This window comes from Megascapheus bottae, chromosome 10 (assembly GCF_031878675.1).
Source record: "Megascapheus bottae isolate mThoBot1 chromosome 10, mThoBot2.hap1, whole genome shotgun sequence".
In the NCBI taxonomy this organism is placed as follows: Eukaryota; Metazoa; Chordata; class Mammalia; order Rodentia; family Geomyidae; genus Megascapheus; species Megascapheus bottae.
In genome coordinates this window covers 17,632,334-17,652,847 of record NC_143518.1, presented here as the reverse complement: position 1 = coordinate 17,652,847, position 20,514 = coordinate 17,632,334, and the positions used below count along the sequence as shown (strand labels likewise).

The 20,514-nt window shown below is 37.1% G+C and overlaps 1 protein-coding gene across 11 annotated transcripts in view; it reads left to right on the top strand.

Moving 5' to 3' along the window:
- The window catches only part of Swt1 (SWT1 RNA endoribonuclease homolog), a 57,222-nt gene extending 38,816 nt beyond the window's left edge, over window positions 1–18,406 (top strand). For all 11 annotated transcript variants that reach the window (XM_090340231.1, XM_090340228.1, XM_090340229.1 and 8 more), the window contains 3 exons: window positions 8,338–8,404; window positions 11,824–11,888; window positions 17,756–18,406. In XM_090340231.1, the coding sequence (XP_090196357.1) occupies window positions 8,338–8,404; window positions 11,824–11,888; window positions 17,756–17,885 (262 nt within the window). In that variant the 3' untranslated portion in view covers window positions 17,886–18,406. The remainder of the gene's footprint in view (window positions 1–8,337; window positions 8,405–11,823; window positions 11,889–17,755) is intronic.
- Window positions 18,407–20,514: the final 2,108 nt, after the last annotated feature.

Below are 20,514 nucleotides of genomic sequence, written 5' to 3'. Positions count from 1 at the left end.
GAGCACTCTACCACTCGGCCATGCTCCTAGTCCTGTAGCTTTTATTATTGATGGTAGTTGTTCATAAAAATTTTATTTCCATCTTTTGATAATATCTATTAAGTGTGAGCATTTTTGCACAGTGTTAGAATGCAAGGTAATTTAGCTCATTGTGCAGCCTTCTTCAAAGTTGTTTACATCCATGAGTCATGGTGCCTTTATGATTTAGTAAAATACTTAGATGTTTTAGGTATTGCTACATAGTGACTCAGAGTTGATGATAATCCTCAGAGACCTAAGATGCTAATGTTGGAGAAATGGCTCTGGGGAATGATCTACCTTGATGACTGTCATATTCTTTAATGTCTATATTTTAATTATTTTCTTACTTTGGGAGCTAGTTTTTGAAGGATCTTCTAAGACTTTTTTGTTTTAATCTACCAAGAAGACTCATGAAAACTCAAGCTGAAAATAGGGGCATGAGTTTTGCCATATCTTATTGACATATGCAAAACACTTAGAACAATTTCTGTCAAGTAGTATATAAGTGCTTAGCTACTACCACGGTCATTTATTGTTTCGTTACTTAATTCTTACCAACTTAAGTTTTAGAAAATGGTTAGAACTATTCTCCTTAAATCATATAGGCAATTCTGCAAGTACCATTTGTTGAAAAGGCTGTTTTTCTTCCCTCTTTTTTTGGCTCCCTCATCAAAGATTAGGTGGCCATAGGGCTGTAGGATTATTTCTGGGTCTTCAATTCTATTCTATTGGTCCTTAGGCTTGTTCATGTGCTAAAATCAAGGCTTTTTTTTAAATTGCTACAGCTTTGTAATAGAGTTTGAAACTTGATATTGATATTTCTCTAGCACTTCTTCCTGCTAAGGATGTTTTTTACTATTCAGGGTCTTCTATTATTCCATATGAAATTTTGAATTGCTTCCTCAATATTATCAGAGAATGTTGCTGAGTTTTTGATGCATTGAACTTGTAGATAGTTTAGGGCAGGATTGCCATTTTCATGATGTTAATCCTTCCAATCCAGGAGCATGAGAGGTTTTTGTACTTCCTGAAATCTGCTCTAATTTCCTTTTTCAGGTTTTCAAGGGTTTCATCATAGAGGTTCTTTGCATTTTTGGTTAATTCCTAGATATTTTTTTTGAGGTTTTTGTATTTGCATTTTTTATTTCAGCCTTGTTCTTGTCATGTTGGCATACAGAAAAGTTACTTATTTTGTGGGTTAATTTTATACCCTGATGCTTTGCCAAAGTTACTGATGAGCTCAATAACTTGGAAGAGGAATCTCTGGGGTCCTTTAAATACAAGATTATGTCATCTGCAAAGAGGGACAGTTTTATATTTTCTTTCTCTATTTGGATCCCTTTGTCTCTTGCTTTATTGCTCTAGCTAGAAATTCTAGTATTGTATTGAAGAGGACATTTATTTATATTGAGTGATACAGGAAAAGGAATTTTTTAAATTGAGATCAACTGACTACTTACTCTATGATATTGCTCCTGGGCAAATAGAGAACTCTCATGGCATATGTGAGCAAGTCAGGACTTGTATGAGTGTTGATTCTGTTAGTAACTAACTTTATTGCTTTGAGGAAAAGATAACCAGAAACATTTAGTACTTGGAACATAAAAATAATTTACAACAGCATTTGATTAAAGACAAGAGTTTTCAGTCGGGCACCAGTAACTCATGCCTTTAATCCTTGTTACAGAGGCTGAGATCTGAAGATTGTAGTCCAAAGCCAGCCTGGTCAGTAAAGGTTATGAGACTACATTTAACCACAAAAACTTGAAAGTGGAGCTGTGGCTCAACTGGTAGAGTACTAGACATGAACACAAACCTTGGATACAGTGTCCAAGCCCCTAGTTCAAGTCCTGGAACAGCCCCCTACCAAAAAAAGGGCAAGATTTGGCTTTTGATGTGGTTTTTGTAACATTACCAACAGGCAAGTAGAGAGTAGTAATTTTTCTTTTTTCACTAAGAAAAGCATGCATTCCAGAATCACACCATCTTTGACAAGTGTCTTAAAACTCTGACCTTAGGTGCCAGGAATGTGGCCTGGTGGTAGAGCGCTTGCCTAGCATGTGTGAAGCCCTGAGCTCAATTTCTTGGTATATATACACAAAAAAGCTGGACGTGGCGACTCCAGTGATAGAGTGCTAGCCTTGTGAATGCTCAAGGACAGTGCCCAGGCCCTGAGGTTAAGCCCCAGGACTGGCAAAAAAAAAAAAAAAAAAAGAAACCCTAAACAAAAAACTATGATCTTTAGTTTTTACATGTGAAAACTAATTTTTGTACTAGCTTATACTGAACACAAACTATATGCTAGGGATTTTTTTTTTTGAGGGTCCAAATCATGGGGTCTCTATTAAAAGACAAGTAACTGCATAATAGACTGCCTCAAAGACCAGCAGCCAGAAAATACACTTAATACAGTAAGGAAACAGGCCAGAGAGGAAAGAAACAACAAAAACAAAACCAACAACCCAATTCAACTCCAGTGGACACCATAGTGAACAGCCAGAAGACAAGACACAGGATACAAACATGGAGACATGTAGCATGGGATAGTGGCGCCTAAGCTGGTCCAGGCCTAAATGGAGTCAGATGAGGAGGCAACCGCTAGGGGTTTTGCTAAACACTTTAGATACATTATTTAATTCACACCTTATGAGATAAACCTTACTTTATCCCCATTTCACAGTTGAGGACTAAGATGCACATAAAGAAGTTTGATTCAAGTCCCCTGACTAAACTCAGGGTTTTAAGAGGACTGGAGATGATCTATGTAGAGCATGCTCAGACTTGCAGTAACTGTTAGAGAAACCAAAATGCACTCAAGTTCTGTGAACAGATTATTTTGTTCACAACAGTAGAGGACATTTTTTGTTCCTCAGAATTCATCCTGGAGTAAAATTTCAAGACTATAAACAAGTTGAAGATTAAAAAAAAGATGTCTTAAATATTTGTTTTATATTCCATAGATGGCTTTCTTTTGAGGACGATCAATTACAATAGATACTGATAGTTTATAATAAAAATGGATATTATTATACTAAGATGCTTCATTACATTTAAGCCTGCATTATGAGTACATGTGTGTGTGAGTGACTGTGTAGTTTAGTAAAGATAAGAGTCTTACAGCATTCCTGCCTGGACTGCCTTTAAACCATGATCCTCAGATCTCAGCCCCCTGAGTAGCTAAGATTACAGGTGTGAGCCATTATTCCCCAGCAAGAATATGTCATTTTAAATAGGATGAAAAATGTAGTTATCTTGCCATGAGGGTATACTTTGGTAATAGCTTTGAACTCCCCTTAGCACCTTTGATTCCATAGCTCTCATAACATGTGTTTGAGAAAATGCTATAAATTGAATATGTGCTTACTACAAATGTCTTTTTTTTTTTGCCATTCCTGGGGCTTGAACTCAGGGCCTTAGCTCTGTCCTTGGGCTTTCTCAAGGCTAGTGCTTTACCACTTGAGCCACAGCACAACTTTCTGCTTTTTTTGTGTATGTAGTACCAAGAAATTGAACCTGGGTCTTTGTTCATGCTAGGCAAGCATCCTACTACTAGGCCAACCTCTAGGCCTACAAATGTCTTTTAAAAGGACAAAGATGGGAATATATTATATACACACCTATTGCCTTTTTTTTTTTTTTTGAAGTCCTGGGGCTTGAACCCAGGGCCTGGGCACAGTCCCAACTCTTTTTTGCTCAAGGCTAGCACTGTACTACTTGAGCCACCGTGCCAGTTCTGGCTTTTTGTGTTTATGTGGTGGTGAGGAATCAAACTCAGGACTTCATTCATGCTAGGCAAGCACTCTACCACTAAGCTACATTCATTTTCTTAAATTAATTTCCATTTGTTCTTTTATTCTTTCTAAAAATTGGCACAGAGGGTAGTTTTGGGGGTTTTGTTCTGAGAGTTTTTTGTCTTCCCACTGGTACAAAGGAAAAAAGAAACGAGAAACTTGAAGAAGTCTGACCTCTGAAGAATTTTTGTGTGGGGAATTACTAATGCATGAAAATCCATAAACAGAATTTTTATTTTTTATAAACAAGTTGTACTTCTAGAGCATAGAAGTTTACAATTATTTTGTGTCAAACAAAATTTTATTAAAATCCAGAAGTAATTTTTCTCCATTTTTGTCTGTTTTTTTTTCTCAAGTGTTTTCATCAAGTTGTACTTCTAGAGAGTAAAAGCTTGTAATTGTTTTTTACCAGTACAAATTTTATTCTCTAAAACTCAGAGTTGGTAGGATGTAGTGAAGTCTGAATTCAATTCCCTTAACTGGTTATATTTTACTAGACTCAGTTTACTTGAGAATCTAATTACCTTAAACCATTCTTTTGAAATAATGAATATCTTGGTTTTAAAAAATAGTATATATAGCACGCGCGCACACGTGTGTGTGTGTGTATGTGTATGCATGTATGTATGTGGGTATATATATGTGTGCCATATGTGTGCGCTGCTCCTGGGATTTGAACTCAAGAGTCTGGGTCCTGTCCATGAGCTTTTTTGCTACCACTTGGACCACAGCTCCACTTCTGACCTGGTGATTAATTGGAGAAAAGAGTATCCTGCCCAGGCTGGCCTTTTGAACTTTAGTCCTCCCATCTCAGCTTCCTGAATAGCTAGGATTACAAATCTGAGCCACCAGCATCCAGCTAAATGTGTTGTTTTTATTCTAGCAAACCTTTCTTCATTAGAATGCAATTCTTTTGTGCCAGTACTGGGGCTTGAACTCAGGGTTTTATACTCTCATTCAGTTTTTGTGCTCATGGATGATGTTACCACTTGATCACTACTCCAGTCTGGCATTTTATTAGTTAATTGGAGCTAGAGTCTCAGAGCATTTTCTGCTGGGCTGACTTTGAACTGTTATCTTCCAGATCTCATCTTCCTGTGTAGCTAGTATTACAGAAGTGAGCCACTACCACCAAACCAACTTTGAAACAAATGACTGCTTTCTTAAAAGCCTAAAATTTCTGTTTTTCCTGTTTTGTTTACAGTTAGCATTCAGAAGTGGGCAGCTGCCAAATGGCAAAAATGGAATCTCTCCTGATTATCTACCTTGCTCAGTCAGTGTTTTTTCTTTCATGTGCTTTTTGGAACAATTACATTATAGCCTACTCTAGATCTTCAGGCTTTTCTTAGTGATTGTTATACCCAAGGATCTGGAACAGTATATAGTTCATAGTGTAGGTCTCAGATGTTTGTTGAGTGAGAGAAGAAAGGATTAATTGTTCTGATCTGGGTATCCTTAGTATACTTTCACTTTTTGGCTTACTCATCAAATGTATTGTGGAAGTTAGGGCTCATCCTCTGGACTCTTAATATAGTACGCTATTATTTACAGTTATAATCATGCTTTTGTGATTAGAAGAGGGAGAAAATTTAGAAATGAAGAGATCAGTGTAGTCCAGAAATGGCAACTGTTGATACAGGGTAGATCAGAATGGCAACCGCAAAAGAGATCCCTTTTTGAAGGAAATGTTTTGAATTTAGATTGCAGTGGTGATTATACACATATGTAAATTTATTAATAATCATTCAGTTGTTAACGTGAATACATTTTATGGACTATAAATTATATCTGTTAAAAAAGAAAAGCAACCACGGTTTTATTAAAAGCAAAGTTTTAGCCAGGCAGTGGTAGCTCACACTTGACATCCTAGCTACTCGGGAGACTGAGATCTGAAGATGCAATTCAAAACCAGCTGAGACAGGAAAGTCCCTAAGATTCTTTACCTCCAATTACGCATGAAAAATCCAGAAGTGGAACTGTGGCTCAAGTGGTAAGGTGCTAGCCTTCAGCAAAAAAGCTTATGGACAGCACCTAGGCTGTGAATTCAAGCTTTAGGACCAGCGCATAGTGCATGTACACGTGTACACATACACACACACACACGAATTAAACTTTCTGCTAATTAGAAAACTAAATTGGTAAATTATTTTATTTCCTACTTTGGATATATCTTGTTGCTAGAGACAAATGACCAATTTACTTAGAATGAGGTTTTCTACAAAGCGATTTTGAACAAAGTGTTAATTATTCTTATATGTGTATTTATGTGATATGAACTTGGATCTCATAAAGCTCTTAATATTAAAATATCAAATTTCCTTGCCCTTTTGTGTGTACAGTTTGAAAAATAACACATGGAAAATAACTAAAGCATGAAAAGAAACAAGTATATACTGTTGTATATTGGCGATAGTTTGTCTTTATCACATTATGAGGTTAGAACATTCCAGTTTGTTTTTCACTTCTTTTCTAGGTAACTGGCCATTACTATTGTTTTCATTTGAAATCTTTTGAAATGTTACATAGAAAAATAAACATTTTACATAGTTATGAGGTACCTGTGATACTTCAGTATAAGCATTCATGGCAAAATATATTAATTAGGTTACATATCTGCTCAAAACATATGTCATTTCTTTATGGTAAAATCCAAATCATTCTAGCATGTTGAAATCTACCATTGATCTCATAGAAGAGTCTAGACTGGTGGCCAGCAGTCTGCTAGGTGGGGCAAGAGATGAGGAACATGGTTGGTGGGGACCAAGCTGTAGTTAGGAGTAAGAAGTTCTGCTGTGCTGTTGCATTGCTGGTGACTAGCTAATGCTAATATTTTGGTTTTGTTTTTTAAAAGCAGTTTATGGACCCTGCCCCTCCCTATTTTGATTGTAGTTTTTTGTTAGAAGTTTAATTTTATTTTTAAATTATTTGTCCCCAAAACTGGTATTACCATTCAGATTTGTGTATGCCTCTTTTAAGGGAATCTATACAAGTTTTACTGTAAGTGTAGTAAAGACCAAATAGCCTCAAGATATAATTAATAATACTTCTATTCCCATCGCTTAGCTTCTGATTCTCACAGTATTTGGCATTGGCAAAAGAAACGACAGCCTTGAGACATTACAATTAAAAACCACTTGAGATTTAAGAGCTAATTGAGGTGACTTGATTTCATATTAGTTGCATCATTCACTTATTTTGTGACTTCTAACTAAGTAATGATGTTGCAGTTGAAGTGTGTGGTGTTTGTTATATATGGTCACTGTTGTAATGACTATTATTAATAGTAACTCATTTAATTCTCACAATAGCCCTATGAAGTAGGTATTATCCCCATCCATACTTTTCAGATAAGTCACATAAATTTAAGTATTTTATGAAAGGTCATAACAGACAGGTTGAGATAGACAATATTTACAATCCTTACTCTGTAATGGTAAGGTAGGTTTCCTATTTTTTTCAAAAGAAAAAATGTTCATATTGAAATAATTTAAAAATATTTAGCATTGGGCTGGGAGCGTGGCCTAGTGGTTGCATGCTTGCCTAGCACCTGCAAAGCGCTGGGTTTGATTTCCCGGAACCCCATACAAAGAAAAAGCCGGAAGTGGCACTGTGGCTTAAGTGGCAGAGTGCTAGCTTTGAACAAAAAGTGTCCAAGGACAGTGCCCAGGCCCTGAGTTCAAGTCCTAGCACTGGTAAAACAAATTAGCATAAAGTAATAAGGTAAAGCATCTTGTTTCTATTTTTTGTTTCATCTATCTATCTATCTATCTATCTATCTATCTATCTATCTATCTACTGTGTGTGTATATCATCAATCAGTGTCATGTCAATCAGCTGGCCTCGTTCAAGCACTCATCTGACTTTTCATAGAGCATTTGGATGATAATTGAGTGTTTTTTTGAGTTTAGCCACAGGTTTTTATTTCCATTAGTTTTCTTTTAATGTATCTTACAGTTTCATTAGTTGTCTGTTTGGACTAGTTAAATATTACTATGGAAATCTTAGTGCTTTGTACAAAGTATTCAACTTGTCTTGCTTGCTTGGCTGGCACTCAACCTCTTGGGCCATACCTCCATCTTTATTTTTTTCTGGTCGCATAGGCTTTTCTGCCTAGCCTAGCAGAAACCACAGGCTAACTTCGAACCATAATCCTTCAGTTCTCAATTTCTTCAGTAGCTAGGATTATAGATGTGAGCCACTGGCACTGGGCTCTCTACCTTTTGAGAAATACTTATCCTTTATTCACTCTATGACTTGTAATTTCACATGTAAGAATGGTTATGGTTATTGATTAGCTGTTACAAGTATCAATTTAAATAAGCCAAAATATTGTAATGATCTCTGCTGAATTAAGTTCATGATCTTACAGATTTTAATTGGTAAACAAAAAGAAAGGTTATAAAATTTGAATAAATTAATTCAACAGCCAGTTATCTTTTCATGGTATGGGTGTACTTTGGGGAGAAGAAAAAGATTCAAGATACTGTTATTGAATCAGTCATTCTTCCTTTATTTTATTTTAAAGGATTTTGGCCCCCAACAGTAATTGTCAAGATGTTGAGACCCTCTATAACTTCCTAATCAAGTATGAGGTATGAGAATATTTTCAAGTATTTGTATTTTTCTTATAGACAAACAAGTTTAATATGAATATAGTAATTATAAAACATAGCAAATGCAATTTGATATTTAAATTTTATTTTTTTTATTTTGAGACACAGTTGCTATATAACTCAGGCTGACTTCATGCTCATTATTCTCCTTCCTCAGCCCCTCAAGTACCGGTATTGCAAGTGTTTGTCTCCATGTCCAACTTAAATTCTTGAATGCCATAGTAGTTTGCTAGTAACCTATTCTTTTACTCTCATTTTTTAAAGGATATATTTAAAGTATACATGATGATATTTTTATATGCATGGTGAAATTATCTCTGTAGTCAATTAAGTTAATACATCTCAGTAGCTTTTTTTTAATTGATGTACCAACAGCACCTAAAATCTACGCTTTTAGTGAAATTCCTAAATACAGTGTTGTTAACCTCACATTCTGCATTAGCTCTCTAGACTTCTTTATCCCGTATATCTACAACTTTCTGTCCTTTGGTCCTTGCCTTCTCCCATCCCACTCCTGCCAGTTGACATAGCCAGTTTATTTTGTTTCCTAAGTAAAAAATAGAATGGCACATTTGTTTCCACACAAACTGTTTCAGTGTAGATTTATTGTTGGAGTTATTCTTACATTGTGTGCCACACATTCAGTGCTGATCCATGGAAAGTTTTCTGCTGATTGTTCATTTCAGTTTGCCTAAAACTCTCTGGTGTTTTCTATTCATTTTTCTGTTGTGTGCATGTGTTTAATTTTAAACATTTCAGGTGAAGAGCTGCATATTTAGGTCTTCTTTCTTATGGAGTCAAAACATTCCTTTTAGTCTTGGCTAACTATTTAACCTTTTGTATGTCATAGCATCTATTAAAACCTAATGAATAAGAACCCAGGATCTGAGATCACACTTTTTTAAAAATTGTATTTCATTGTCAGGCTAACATATAGAGGGGTTACAGTTACATTCATCAGGTAGTGGGTACATTACTTTTTGAACATTGATACCCCCTTGAGATCCACTTTTTGTGGTCAAATGTTGGTGCTTTCATTTACTAACTATATTTTCAAGGGTGACTTTCTTCACTGTGCTTATCCCAGTTTCTTCATCTTTTAGATGAGAATAGCAGCAGACGTATATATTCTGGAATGATGAAAGAACATATAAAGTTCTCCAAATAGCATAGAATCAGGCATACAGGATGTCTATAGTTGTGATCTATTCTTATATAACCAAAAAATAATTTTACATGTACATGCACTTAAAGAATCAGTTTAACATTCTTTAACCATATTATATGGTCATTGAAAGGATGTTTCTTATTTGAATTGATACATATTTTATAAGACTTTCAAAAATTAAAAATGACATTACATATAATGGCAAAGATTCATGTAGAAACAAAAGGATAGTCTGAACATTATATATCCTGTAAATTTCCTTTCTTGTGGGTCATGGGGCTTAAACGAGGCCTGGGCTCTGTTCCTGAGCTCTTTAGCTCAAGGCTACGGCCCTGCCACTGGGCCTGGGCATTGTCTCTGGGAAATTCAGTTCAAAGCCACTGCCCTACTCTGGAACCTATCTCCACTTCCCGTTTTCGAGAGGTTAACTGGAGATAAGAGTCCCAGGACCTATTGTGCCCGGGCTGGCTTTGAACCTTGATCCTCAGATCTCAGCCTCCTGAGTAGCTAGGATTACAGGCATGAGCCACCACACATCAGCTTATAGCCTGTAAATTTCTAAGGCATCTCTTTTTGGGGTATATTACTTTATATTGGTAAGAATATTGAAAATGCCTGAATTAATATGCATTTAAAAGAAGGCATGGATTTGACTATCAGATGTTTGAAATAATTTCACTTAGCAAAATTTCTTCCCTACATCAGTTATTACATTGTCTTATGATATAAATAAGCCCACAGCCTGGGTCCTGGGAGTTGAAGTCTGGGCCTGGGCACTAAGCTCCTTTTGCTCAAGGCTTGAACTAAACAACTTGAGCCACAATGCCATTTTCAACTTTTTCTATGATTAATTGGAAATAAGAGTCACATTGATTTTTCTAGCCAGGCTGGCTTTGGACTCAGATCTCAGCCTCCTGAGTAACTGGGATTATAAGTGTGAGCCAATGGCACCTGGCTAAGTCTTGAATTTTTTTTTTCCCATTCGTGGGGCTTGAACTCAGGCCCAGAACACTATCCTTGGGATTTCTCAAGGCTAGAGCTCTACCATTTGAGTCACAGCACCACTTCTGGCTTTTTCTATGTATGTGGTACCAAATAATTGAATCCAGGTCTTTGTGCATGATAGGTAAGCACTCTTACCACTAGGCCAAACTTCCGGCCCTACGTCTTGAATTTTTAATTTTTTTTTTTTTTTTTTTTTTTGCCATCCTGGGTCTTGAACTCAAGGCCTGAGCACAGTCCTTGGGCTTTCTCAAGGACAGAGCTATTTATTTCTTGGACAATTGTATTGCATTTAACGTGGCCCAAAATGAGTAAGTAAAAATCTCAATATACAAAATTAATGAGTATGAATATATTCAGACTAGATTTTCATGAATTTGTGTTCATATTAGTAAACTACCTTTCTAGATTGTCTTGAATTTGTGCTCTAAGTTTTCTACTATAATGGAGCTATGTCACCTTTCTATTCATTGTGTTCTGGGAGGTCCATCTATGTGGATGATTGCTTTAAAACCAAAGATAAATCCGGATAATAGTTAATAAGGGGCTACTTTGTATTCTTATATCAGGTTCAAAATCAGTTTGTTGTTCAGTTAGGCAAGAGGTGAAGATAGAAGGACCATGGTTCTAGGCGGAACCCCGGAAAAAATTGCTGTTTCCATAACAAGCTAAATGTCATCACTCACACATGTAATATCAGCATTCATTAGGCTAAGGACAGAGGATAATGAGTTCTGTGTCACCCTGGATGATAATACTAAGATCCTGTGACAAAACAAAAACCACAAAAATTTCTATGAACTGGGGTTGTAGATAAACAGCAGCGCACTTGCTTAATTAGCACACTAGAGGCCTTGTGTTCGATCTCCAGTATCATGGAAAGAATGAAAAAGGCAATGGAGAAGGAGGGAAAAAAAGCTGTATCAAAGTTTTAACTAAATTAGCTAGAGCTTTCAATAGTTTATAATCTTAGGTTCTTTTTCTGTCCGTATGATTTACAGTGTGATGTGATCATCTGCCCATTTCATGTGTGAGGTATAAATAGTACTAGGATTGATATTTTTCTATGTAATTCACTGTTGGTGAACTTCTTATTTGGGTCTTTTTTAAAGCAGTAACTAGGAGCATGAAATCTGGCTTTTTTAGAAGACAGGGCATTCTAACTTTACTCCTTAACCTCATTTTGCTTAATGTTTCTTCTTAATAGCTATACTTTGGTTCTTTTCAGGTAAATAAAAATGTCAAATTTACTGCCCAAGAACTTTATGATTGTGTTTCTCAGACTGAGTACCGGTAAGTCTTACACGTATGTAGATATATCATTGTTACAGGCTTTTAGCATGTTCAGCAGCATTGAGACTTGTCAAATGTCAGCCTGGTATAGTACTTTCTGGTACAGTACTCTTTCGTACAGTACTCTCTGGTATAGTACTTTTCCAGTTACTTGGGAGGCTGAGGCAGGATTGAAAATTCAAGGTCAATCGGCAATTTGGTAAGACCTTGTCTCAGAATAAGAACATTAGAGAATATATATATATATATACACATATATATGTGTGTGTGTATATATATGCATGCGTGCATTCATGTACGCACAGGATTGTGAAGCCCTTGATTTGCAGCCTATTCCTCAGTGTGATAGCAACATGAAGCTTTGAAAATGAATTAGTGCTGTCATGATGGAAACCTTAGAGACCCAGTGAACCCCTCTGCCACCTAAGACACATAAAAGAAGCCTCACCTGACTAATAGTCTACCAATGTCTGCTGCTTAAACTACCCATCTCCAGGACCATAAGAAATAAATTCCTGGAAAAAAAAGAAATTCCTGTTTTGTGATAGCAATAAAAACTAAGCCCTTTAATTCTGGCCCAAGAAAATAAATTCAAGAGGAGCAAAAACCTGCTTAGAGACTTCAGTGTTGCCTTACAGCTATTTTCTGCCGGCCCCTTTACCCTCAGTCTATTTTAACTCAACATGGAAACTCACCCATGTTAATGAAAGAGAAATTGTTTATGGACAGTTCTATTAGTACAGATATTTCTAAATGCCATGCCTGCATTGAACAGTCAGGCATTAAAAACTACAGGTCCCGTGAGGAAAATGTGAAGCCTAATCAGGAACATGTCAAAAAAAGATAAAAACCTAATAAAAATGATATCCCATGTTATACATGTTCACTGGCTGAGAAATGCCTTAATGCTATGAAAAAGCTGTCATTTTACTATGAAATTTTTACCTTAAAGTTGGCTTGAAGAGGTAGTCATTGAAAAAGTTTGAGCTTGAGAATTACTTGGATTTGAATGTGAAGCTGTAATACTGAAGTGAGTGCATGTCTCAACACAGATGAAGAGCTATTATGAGTTTGAGGTGTGTGTACATGTGTTTTTGTTTCCTAACCTTAGCTGGGTATGATTTTCTCTTTGCTTCTCCTTACCAAATGAGAAAAGTTGCACTGTGTTCAAATTTAATCAGTAGTATCAGAACAAATCCTTGGCTTGAAATCAAGCACTGTGGCAGAATGAAGTACATTGTGTCACTAATCCATAGTTCATTTGCTACATATAACTTAAGATGTTCTAGGAGCAAATGTAGCAATCTTTTGTTTCAAGATATTTTCTTCTTTCTTTTCTCTTCCTCTCCCTCTTTCCTCCCTCCCTCCCTCCTTCCCTCCCTCCTCTCCCTCTGCTGACCCCCCCGCCCCCTGTCAGGCCTGGGCACTGACCTTGGACACTTTTTTTTGCTCAAGGCTAGCACTCTGCCACTTGAGCCACAGGGCTACTTCCAGCTTTTTCTGTGTATGTGGTGCCAAGGAATTTAACCAGAGCTTCGTGCATGCTAGGCAAGCACTCTACCACTAGGCTATGCTCCTGGCCCTCAAAATACTTTATTTCAATTTTTTTTTTCAAAATATTTCTGTGTCGAAACTCCAGATCAATTTGATGATAGTAAGACTCAAGGAATAATGATAGAAGTTATAAAAGTTTTGAAAGTTGACTCAGTCATGATTTAAAGTAAGTCTTCCAAGAAAATTTGAAGTCAGTACATATACACAAATACATTGTATTTGGAGGAAAAAACTTCTTTCTCAGATCTTCAGACTTTCAATGAATCAGTTATACTCTTGCTTGTATATCTTTACATATAATCCACAATTAGAAGATTATGCAATATTTGTGTAAAAAATGAAATGCCTTCTAATTTTAGGCAAAGTTTTGCAAGTTTAAAATGTTTACTCTAGGTTTCGGAGGCCATAGCCTCTTAAAAGATGGCTTCAGTTAGATTGAAGAATTATTATTGGTGTATTGACATATTGTTTTGGTCTCAGCTTACTTTTGAAATAGTTGGAAGATTTGGAGGAATAGATTTAATGTGCAAAGTTAAAATAATTGACTCCAGCAATCAGAGCATGGTAGTATCTTCCAGATGTTATTAGAGCTATGGCTCTCTTATGTTGCCCTATACCAGAATATGAATCGCCTAGAAACTTGTGAGATAAGCACATTCTAAGACCCTGTGCCAGATTTTGTGAATCAGAAACTAGGAGTGGAGCCAAAAATGGGTTTAACAACAATTCCAAAACTCAATAAAGTCTTAGAATTGCTACAATAAGCTAACTTGGTCTCTTCAAGAAACCTTAGAAAAAAGCTCTAGAGAGTAATATTCTAAAGACCAAATTTAGACACTTGGTATTTCTGCTTTAATTAAAGAACTATATAGTATTGATGCTACTTAAGTTATAATGGGGTTATACCCTGATAAAAAGCATTTAATACAAGGGCATTAATGTACAAAACATCATAACTTAGCAATTCCTTTTCAGTATTTGTCCTTTATGCTATGGCTAGGTCAGGTGCAGCCCACCCCTCTAAGAATCTCTGTAGAGTATAGTATCAGGCAGGATATCACCAGAGTATAAAAAAAAAAAAATCTAAACCTAAAATTCAAACTACATTTTCTGTCAAAGGGATAATGCTCTTATACCATCATAAAATTGAAAAATTAGAATTCAGGTTCCATTTATTTATGGTGTGAGATGAGGGGCCAATTTTATGCATTCCTGTGTGTCCATCTAGTTGTCTTGGCAGTATTTTACAGAAAGCCTGTTCTTTCTCCACTGAATAGAATTGCATCCCTGTTGAAGTAAATTGATTCATGTGAGAGCTTACTTCTGGATTTTGAATTCTATTCCTTGATTTTTGTCTTTTCTTTCTCTATTCCTTCCTTCCTTCCTTCCTTCCTTCCTTCCTTCCTTCCTTCCTTCCTTCCTTCTTTCCTTCCTTCCTTCCTTCTTTCCTTCCTTCCTTCCCCCCTTCCCCTCTCCCTCCCTCCCTCCCTCCCTCCCTCCCTCCCTCCCTCCCTCCCTCCTCCCTCCTCCCTTCCTTCCTTCCTAACTTCTTTCCCTGCTGGTCTTAGGGACTGAACTGAGGGCTGGATGTTGTCTCTGAGCTTGAAGCAATAATTATAGGCATGAGCCACTGGCACCCAGCTATTCTGTTTTTTAAAAACATGCCTATATTTATGCCAGTACCACACTTTTTAATCACCATTAAAGTTTTGAAATTGGAAAGTTTAATTCCTTTACTTTTTTTTTCCTTTTCACAATTCAGAGTACACTGTAATTCTAGATGAATATTAGAATTAGCTTTTCCATTTCTACAAAAGTACATTGCTTGAGAGTTAGGAATTGCATTGATACTGTAGATTGCCTTAGGGAGTATAAAAACACCTACTGAGGCTTCTAGTCAGTGGAATTATGATCTACTTTAGTTCTTTTATTTTTTTTTCACCAGTGTTTTGTGCAAGTCTTGTGCATCTTTGTTCTGATTGACTTCTTGTTTTCCTTTGTTATCTATGTTATGTGTTCGCAAAAATGGGAGAGGCAGCTGGTGGTCTTTTCCAACACCTTGGAGATGGCTTCTAGTTGTCTAAGGTAGTCATACAGTATGAGATGCTGAATGTTCTTGAACTTGACATGTCATATTTCAGTAAGCTTAAGTTAAAATATAATGGAGTAGTGTTCCATAATGTAAGACCTCCTCACGATTTTTTTTTTTTTTTGTGGGTCATGGGGCTTGAACTCTGAGCCTGGGCGTTGTCCCTGAGTAGTCCAGCTCAAGGCTATCACCCTACCTCAGGGCCTGGACACTGTCCCTGAGCTCTTCAGCTCAAGGCTACTGCCCTTCTTCAGCCAGACTCACTTCCTCTTTTATAGTGATTAACTGGAGATAAGAGTCTCAGGGTCTTTAGTGCCTGAGCTGGCTTTGAACCTCCATCCTCAGATCTCAGCCTCCTGAGTAGCTACAATTTCAGGCATGAGTCACCGCGCCCTACTTTAAGACCTCACAATTTCTAAGCCTCCATTAACTTAAAAAATGTGTAGGTGTGGAGTACACTATATATTAATTCCAGTTTCCTTTTTTTGGTATGGGGGGGTAGTAGGGGTATTGTTGCCCTCCTGAGGCTTGAATTCAGAGCCTAGGTGCTGTCCAGTTGTCCTTGATTCTCCCCACCCTCCTCAAGGCTAGCCACAGATCCACTTCCAGCTTTTAATTTTTAGTGCTTAGTTAGAGAAAAGAGTCTCATGGCCTTTCCTGCTCACATTGGCTTCAAACCATAATCCTCAGCCTTCTGAATTGCTAGGATTATAAGCATGAGCCACTGGTGCCAGTGGCTATAATCTTTATCAAGCGTTGGCAGTTTTGTAAGTGTCTTTCAGAAAGGGCATCCTCCAGTCTACCTATTAGCTCTCAAATCAAGGAAGACAAGGTAAAGCCATTTGTTCCAGTGTTGTTTGTATCCCTTAGTAATATCTTAACCTATCTCCTTACTCTCTTTAGAGTAAACTTACTGTTTTAAAGTAGAACTAGGTGGTTCAGTCCAACTCACCACATAAAGGATGATGTTTAAACACAGTTTTGCTTGCTGACAAAGATCTGCCATAAAAACCCTTCTTTCTGGTTTGAGAATTGCTCATTTTTACAGTGTTACTCTTTTTTTACAATGTTATCTAAAAATATGTGTAGCTAGGTGCTCATACTCCTATTTTTTGCTTTTGCTAGGGAACTATGTCATTAGAATCTTCTTTCAAATATAAAAAAATATATATTTCTAATCACACCTAATATCAGGTCATATTAAGAAATGTGCAGTTGTGGGCTGTGAATTTAGCCTAGTGATAAGAGTACTTGCCTAGCATGCATGAAGACCAGGGTTCGATTCCTTGGTACCACCTCCAAAGAAAAAAGCCAGAAGTGGTGCTGTGGCTTAAGTGGTAGAGCCTTGAGAAAGCCCAAGGACAGTGCCCAGGCCTTGAGTTCAAAGCCCAGGACTGGCAAAAAAAAAAAAAAAAGTTCAATTTTACCTAATAGAAATGGTACCAACATGCTAAAAAGATACCATCACTCCCAGTCTGTATAGCATTAATCACAATAGCCAACCTGCACAAGATATTATAGCCTAAATGTCCAGCAGCTAATGAGTAAAGAAAATATGGCATATATACTTCATCACATCCTATGTTGTCTTAAAGCAAGAAGAAAATCCTGTTATTTCACACAGCATGGATTAACCTGAAAGGATTTATGTTAAATCTGCCAGGCACAGAAAGAATACTGCATGATTCCTTATGGGACCTAAAAAAGTTTCATTAGAGAATAAAATGGTAGTCACAAGGCTGGTAGTGGTGATAGAAAAGTTGGTTAAATGTTGGTCAAGCCCACAAATTTAAGTTAGGAAGAGTAAACTCCAGAGATACTACCAGACATTGTAGCTCATACCTATAAAAATCCCAGCACTCAGGAGACTGAGGGAAGAGGATTTTAAGTTCTCCATCAACCTGGGCTACACAGTAATACTTGTGTCAGAGAAGGTGGGGGAGGAACTAGTATACTAGCAAGATATTAACTTTAGTTAGTAAACTGAAATTTTGAAAATTGCTAAGAGCAGATTTTAAGTGTTCTCACAACAAAAAAAGTACAAGTAATGCTGTTTATTAGTTCAGCTGAACCATTCCACTAAGTGTGGCATGTTTCAAAACAGCATGTCGTGTAATGCCTAAACAGCTAAACAATTCATGCTTTTTTCTTTTAAAACAGGAAAAGAAAAACTGCTTTTCTGATTAGCCTCTCCCGTGATTGCATGTTTGTTTTTTTCTCCTAGGGAGAAGTTAACCATTGGATGCCGCCAGCTGGTTGAGATGGAATATACCATGCAGCAGTGCAGTGCATCCGTCTACATGGAAGCCAGGAACAGGGGATGGTGTGGAGACACACTCAATGACAGGGCCTAAGTGGTGATTTGGAACTTAAAAAGGAACGCCATTGCTTCATAAATACAGAGTAACTTTCAACCTGGTCACTTTTTTGAACCAAACTCAGGAAATTTTAAGCAATTTCATAAGTATAAAAAGTGATTCTATTATTGACAATTTCAGTAAAGCTTATCCTCATGCATCCATGTATGATAAACTGTGGACTGGACTCTTTCGGAGTTGACAATACCTTCATACCTCTACAGCTGGCACCAAGCCAGTACCTTTAAGGAAAGGAGAGCCATCTTTTTACTGTTCCCAGGGCTGGAGCCATTGTGGCATCTGAGGAAGGCCTATGGCACAGCATTACCAGTCCCACAACCTGAAATACAGGCCCATGACCACACACTGCCAAGAATTAGGACAAGACTATGCTTACCACATTCCATGAAGGAACTCTTGTCCTGAGATGTTTCTGTGATCCCATGGTCATTCATATAAATCTGGTGGAAATAACCCCACCTTCCTCAGGGTAATAAATTTGGCTTTTCTTCCCTGGACTCATCTTTTGTCAGTGTATTTCTGTTGGGGACAAGGCCTGTGCTGACTTGCCCCTTAAAATGTGAAGCAACATTAATTTTTGGAATTAGGTTGCAATGACTAACTTGATGTCTGCCCAGTGTTTAATTGACTTATTCCTAATTTAGTTCAGTAAGTTGGAAATCTGTTTACTGGAATGTATTATGCCCTTGTTAACACACCAAATTTGGCATTCTATTATAAATGTTAATTTATTTTTAAAAAAGCAATAAATTATTTTAGTAAGATTTTCTTTTTCCATTTTTACTTCCAAATAACTTCTGTGAAACTAGTACAGATATAATGCTAAAAATAGTAACCATCTCCAATAAGAATCAATTCATCATATTTTCTACTTGCCAAGTAAGTAACCCCACCACTGAGTGTTGGGACATAGGATATGAACCCTTGTGACCTAGAAGCTTCAGGCAATTGTCCATACTCCTCCCTAAGAGTATCTTTATCCTTCGTTTGTAGTTATTACTGAGCTCTTTGTTGTATCTTTTCCCCAGTTTGTAGGTTTTCCGTTTCATGCAATTCCCTTTCATTTTGATTGCCAGTTCACCTATACTAAACATTTTGTGGTTTGACTTCAACTTGAGATGCATATAGTTCCTTTCTAACTTCATAGTCTTCTTTTCCCTTTCTCCAGCTGGTATTGTACCACTTGAGCCCAGACCTCCCATCCTGCTTTTCACTACATTGGTGGTGGAGTTTTGTGGACCTTCTGCCTGGGTTGGCTATCTGCAGATTTGAGTTTCCTTAGTGACTAGGATTACATGTTGCCATCAGAGCTTGGTTTCTTTGGTCTTAGATTGGCTTGAAGATCCCCACCTTGTAGACATACATTTGTTTAATGATCCTTCCAGCCAGGGCTGTCTTTAAATGGCAATTCTCAGATCTCAGCCTCCTGAGTATCAAGGACTAAGGTGTGAGCCATCAACTCCCAATTTAACTTTTTACATTTGTCTTTGTCACACAAAGGCTGGGATCTATTTCCTTGGTATTTTGGATGTCTTAAGAGCACAGTGTAAACTGACTATATTGTTCACATGTCCCATTTTTGCCAACTCCAAGTGATATGGAGAGATGAATTTACTTCTTACAAGAAATAGATGCCACTGGACACAGGTGACTCACGCCTGTAATCCTGCTCAGGAGGCTGAGATCTGAGGACTGTGGTTCAAAGCCAGTCTGAGCAGGAAACTGGTGAGCCTTATTTCCAATTAACTGCCAAAAAGCTTCAAGTAGAGCTATGATTCAAGTGGTAGAACACTAGTCTTGAGCACAAACTCTCATGACAAAGGAAATATGCGTGGAGCTTGTACAGGCAAATCACCCTTGTATTCTGGGGGGTGTTTTGCTAAAAAACTCATTCAAAGGAATATAAGCACCAATAGGACAAGAACTACACTAACTTTGGAGTTCATTTACTAGGACATGTTTACCTTTGCCTTCCAAACTTGACTTGAAAGCAGTAGTTTGCATTGGGTGAAAACCTACTTCATAAAACTTAAATGAACATGTTGTTAGGTTTGGGGGATGTACCCTCACAAAAACATTTTTTGGGGAGGGGGCAGTCTTGGACTTAAGCTTAGGGCCTGTCCTTGGATTTTTCTTAAGGCTAGAACTCTACCACTTGAGCCTCAGCACCATTTCTGTCTTTTTCTAAGTATGTGGTACCAAGGAATCAAACCCGGGTCTTCATGCATGCTAGGCAAGCACTCTACCACTAGGCTATACTCCCAGCCCCATATGACATTTTTTTTTTAAGCCAATGTTAAGAGTCTCTTTGAATTTAGGAGATTCTAAAACATTTTGAGCAGTGGCAACATAGCCAAAAATAAAAACCCAAACCACCAAAACATTAAAACCATACCTGCATGTAGCAAACTAATTGGTATATTAAAAGCAGTTATCGTTTTTAGAAATTTCAGTATGTTTTCTGCAACTGATTGAAAGTATTGAAACAAAACTGGTGAATTAGCACTATTGTTTTCTTAAAAAAAAATGTAATGCTTGTGCCAGGTGCTAGTAGATTACAACTGAAATCCTAGCTACTTAGGAATGGAGATCAAGGAAGAAAGTG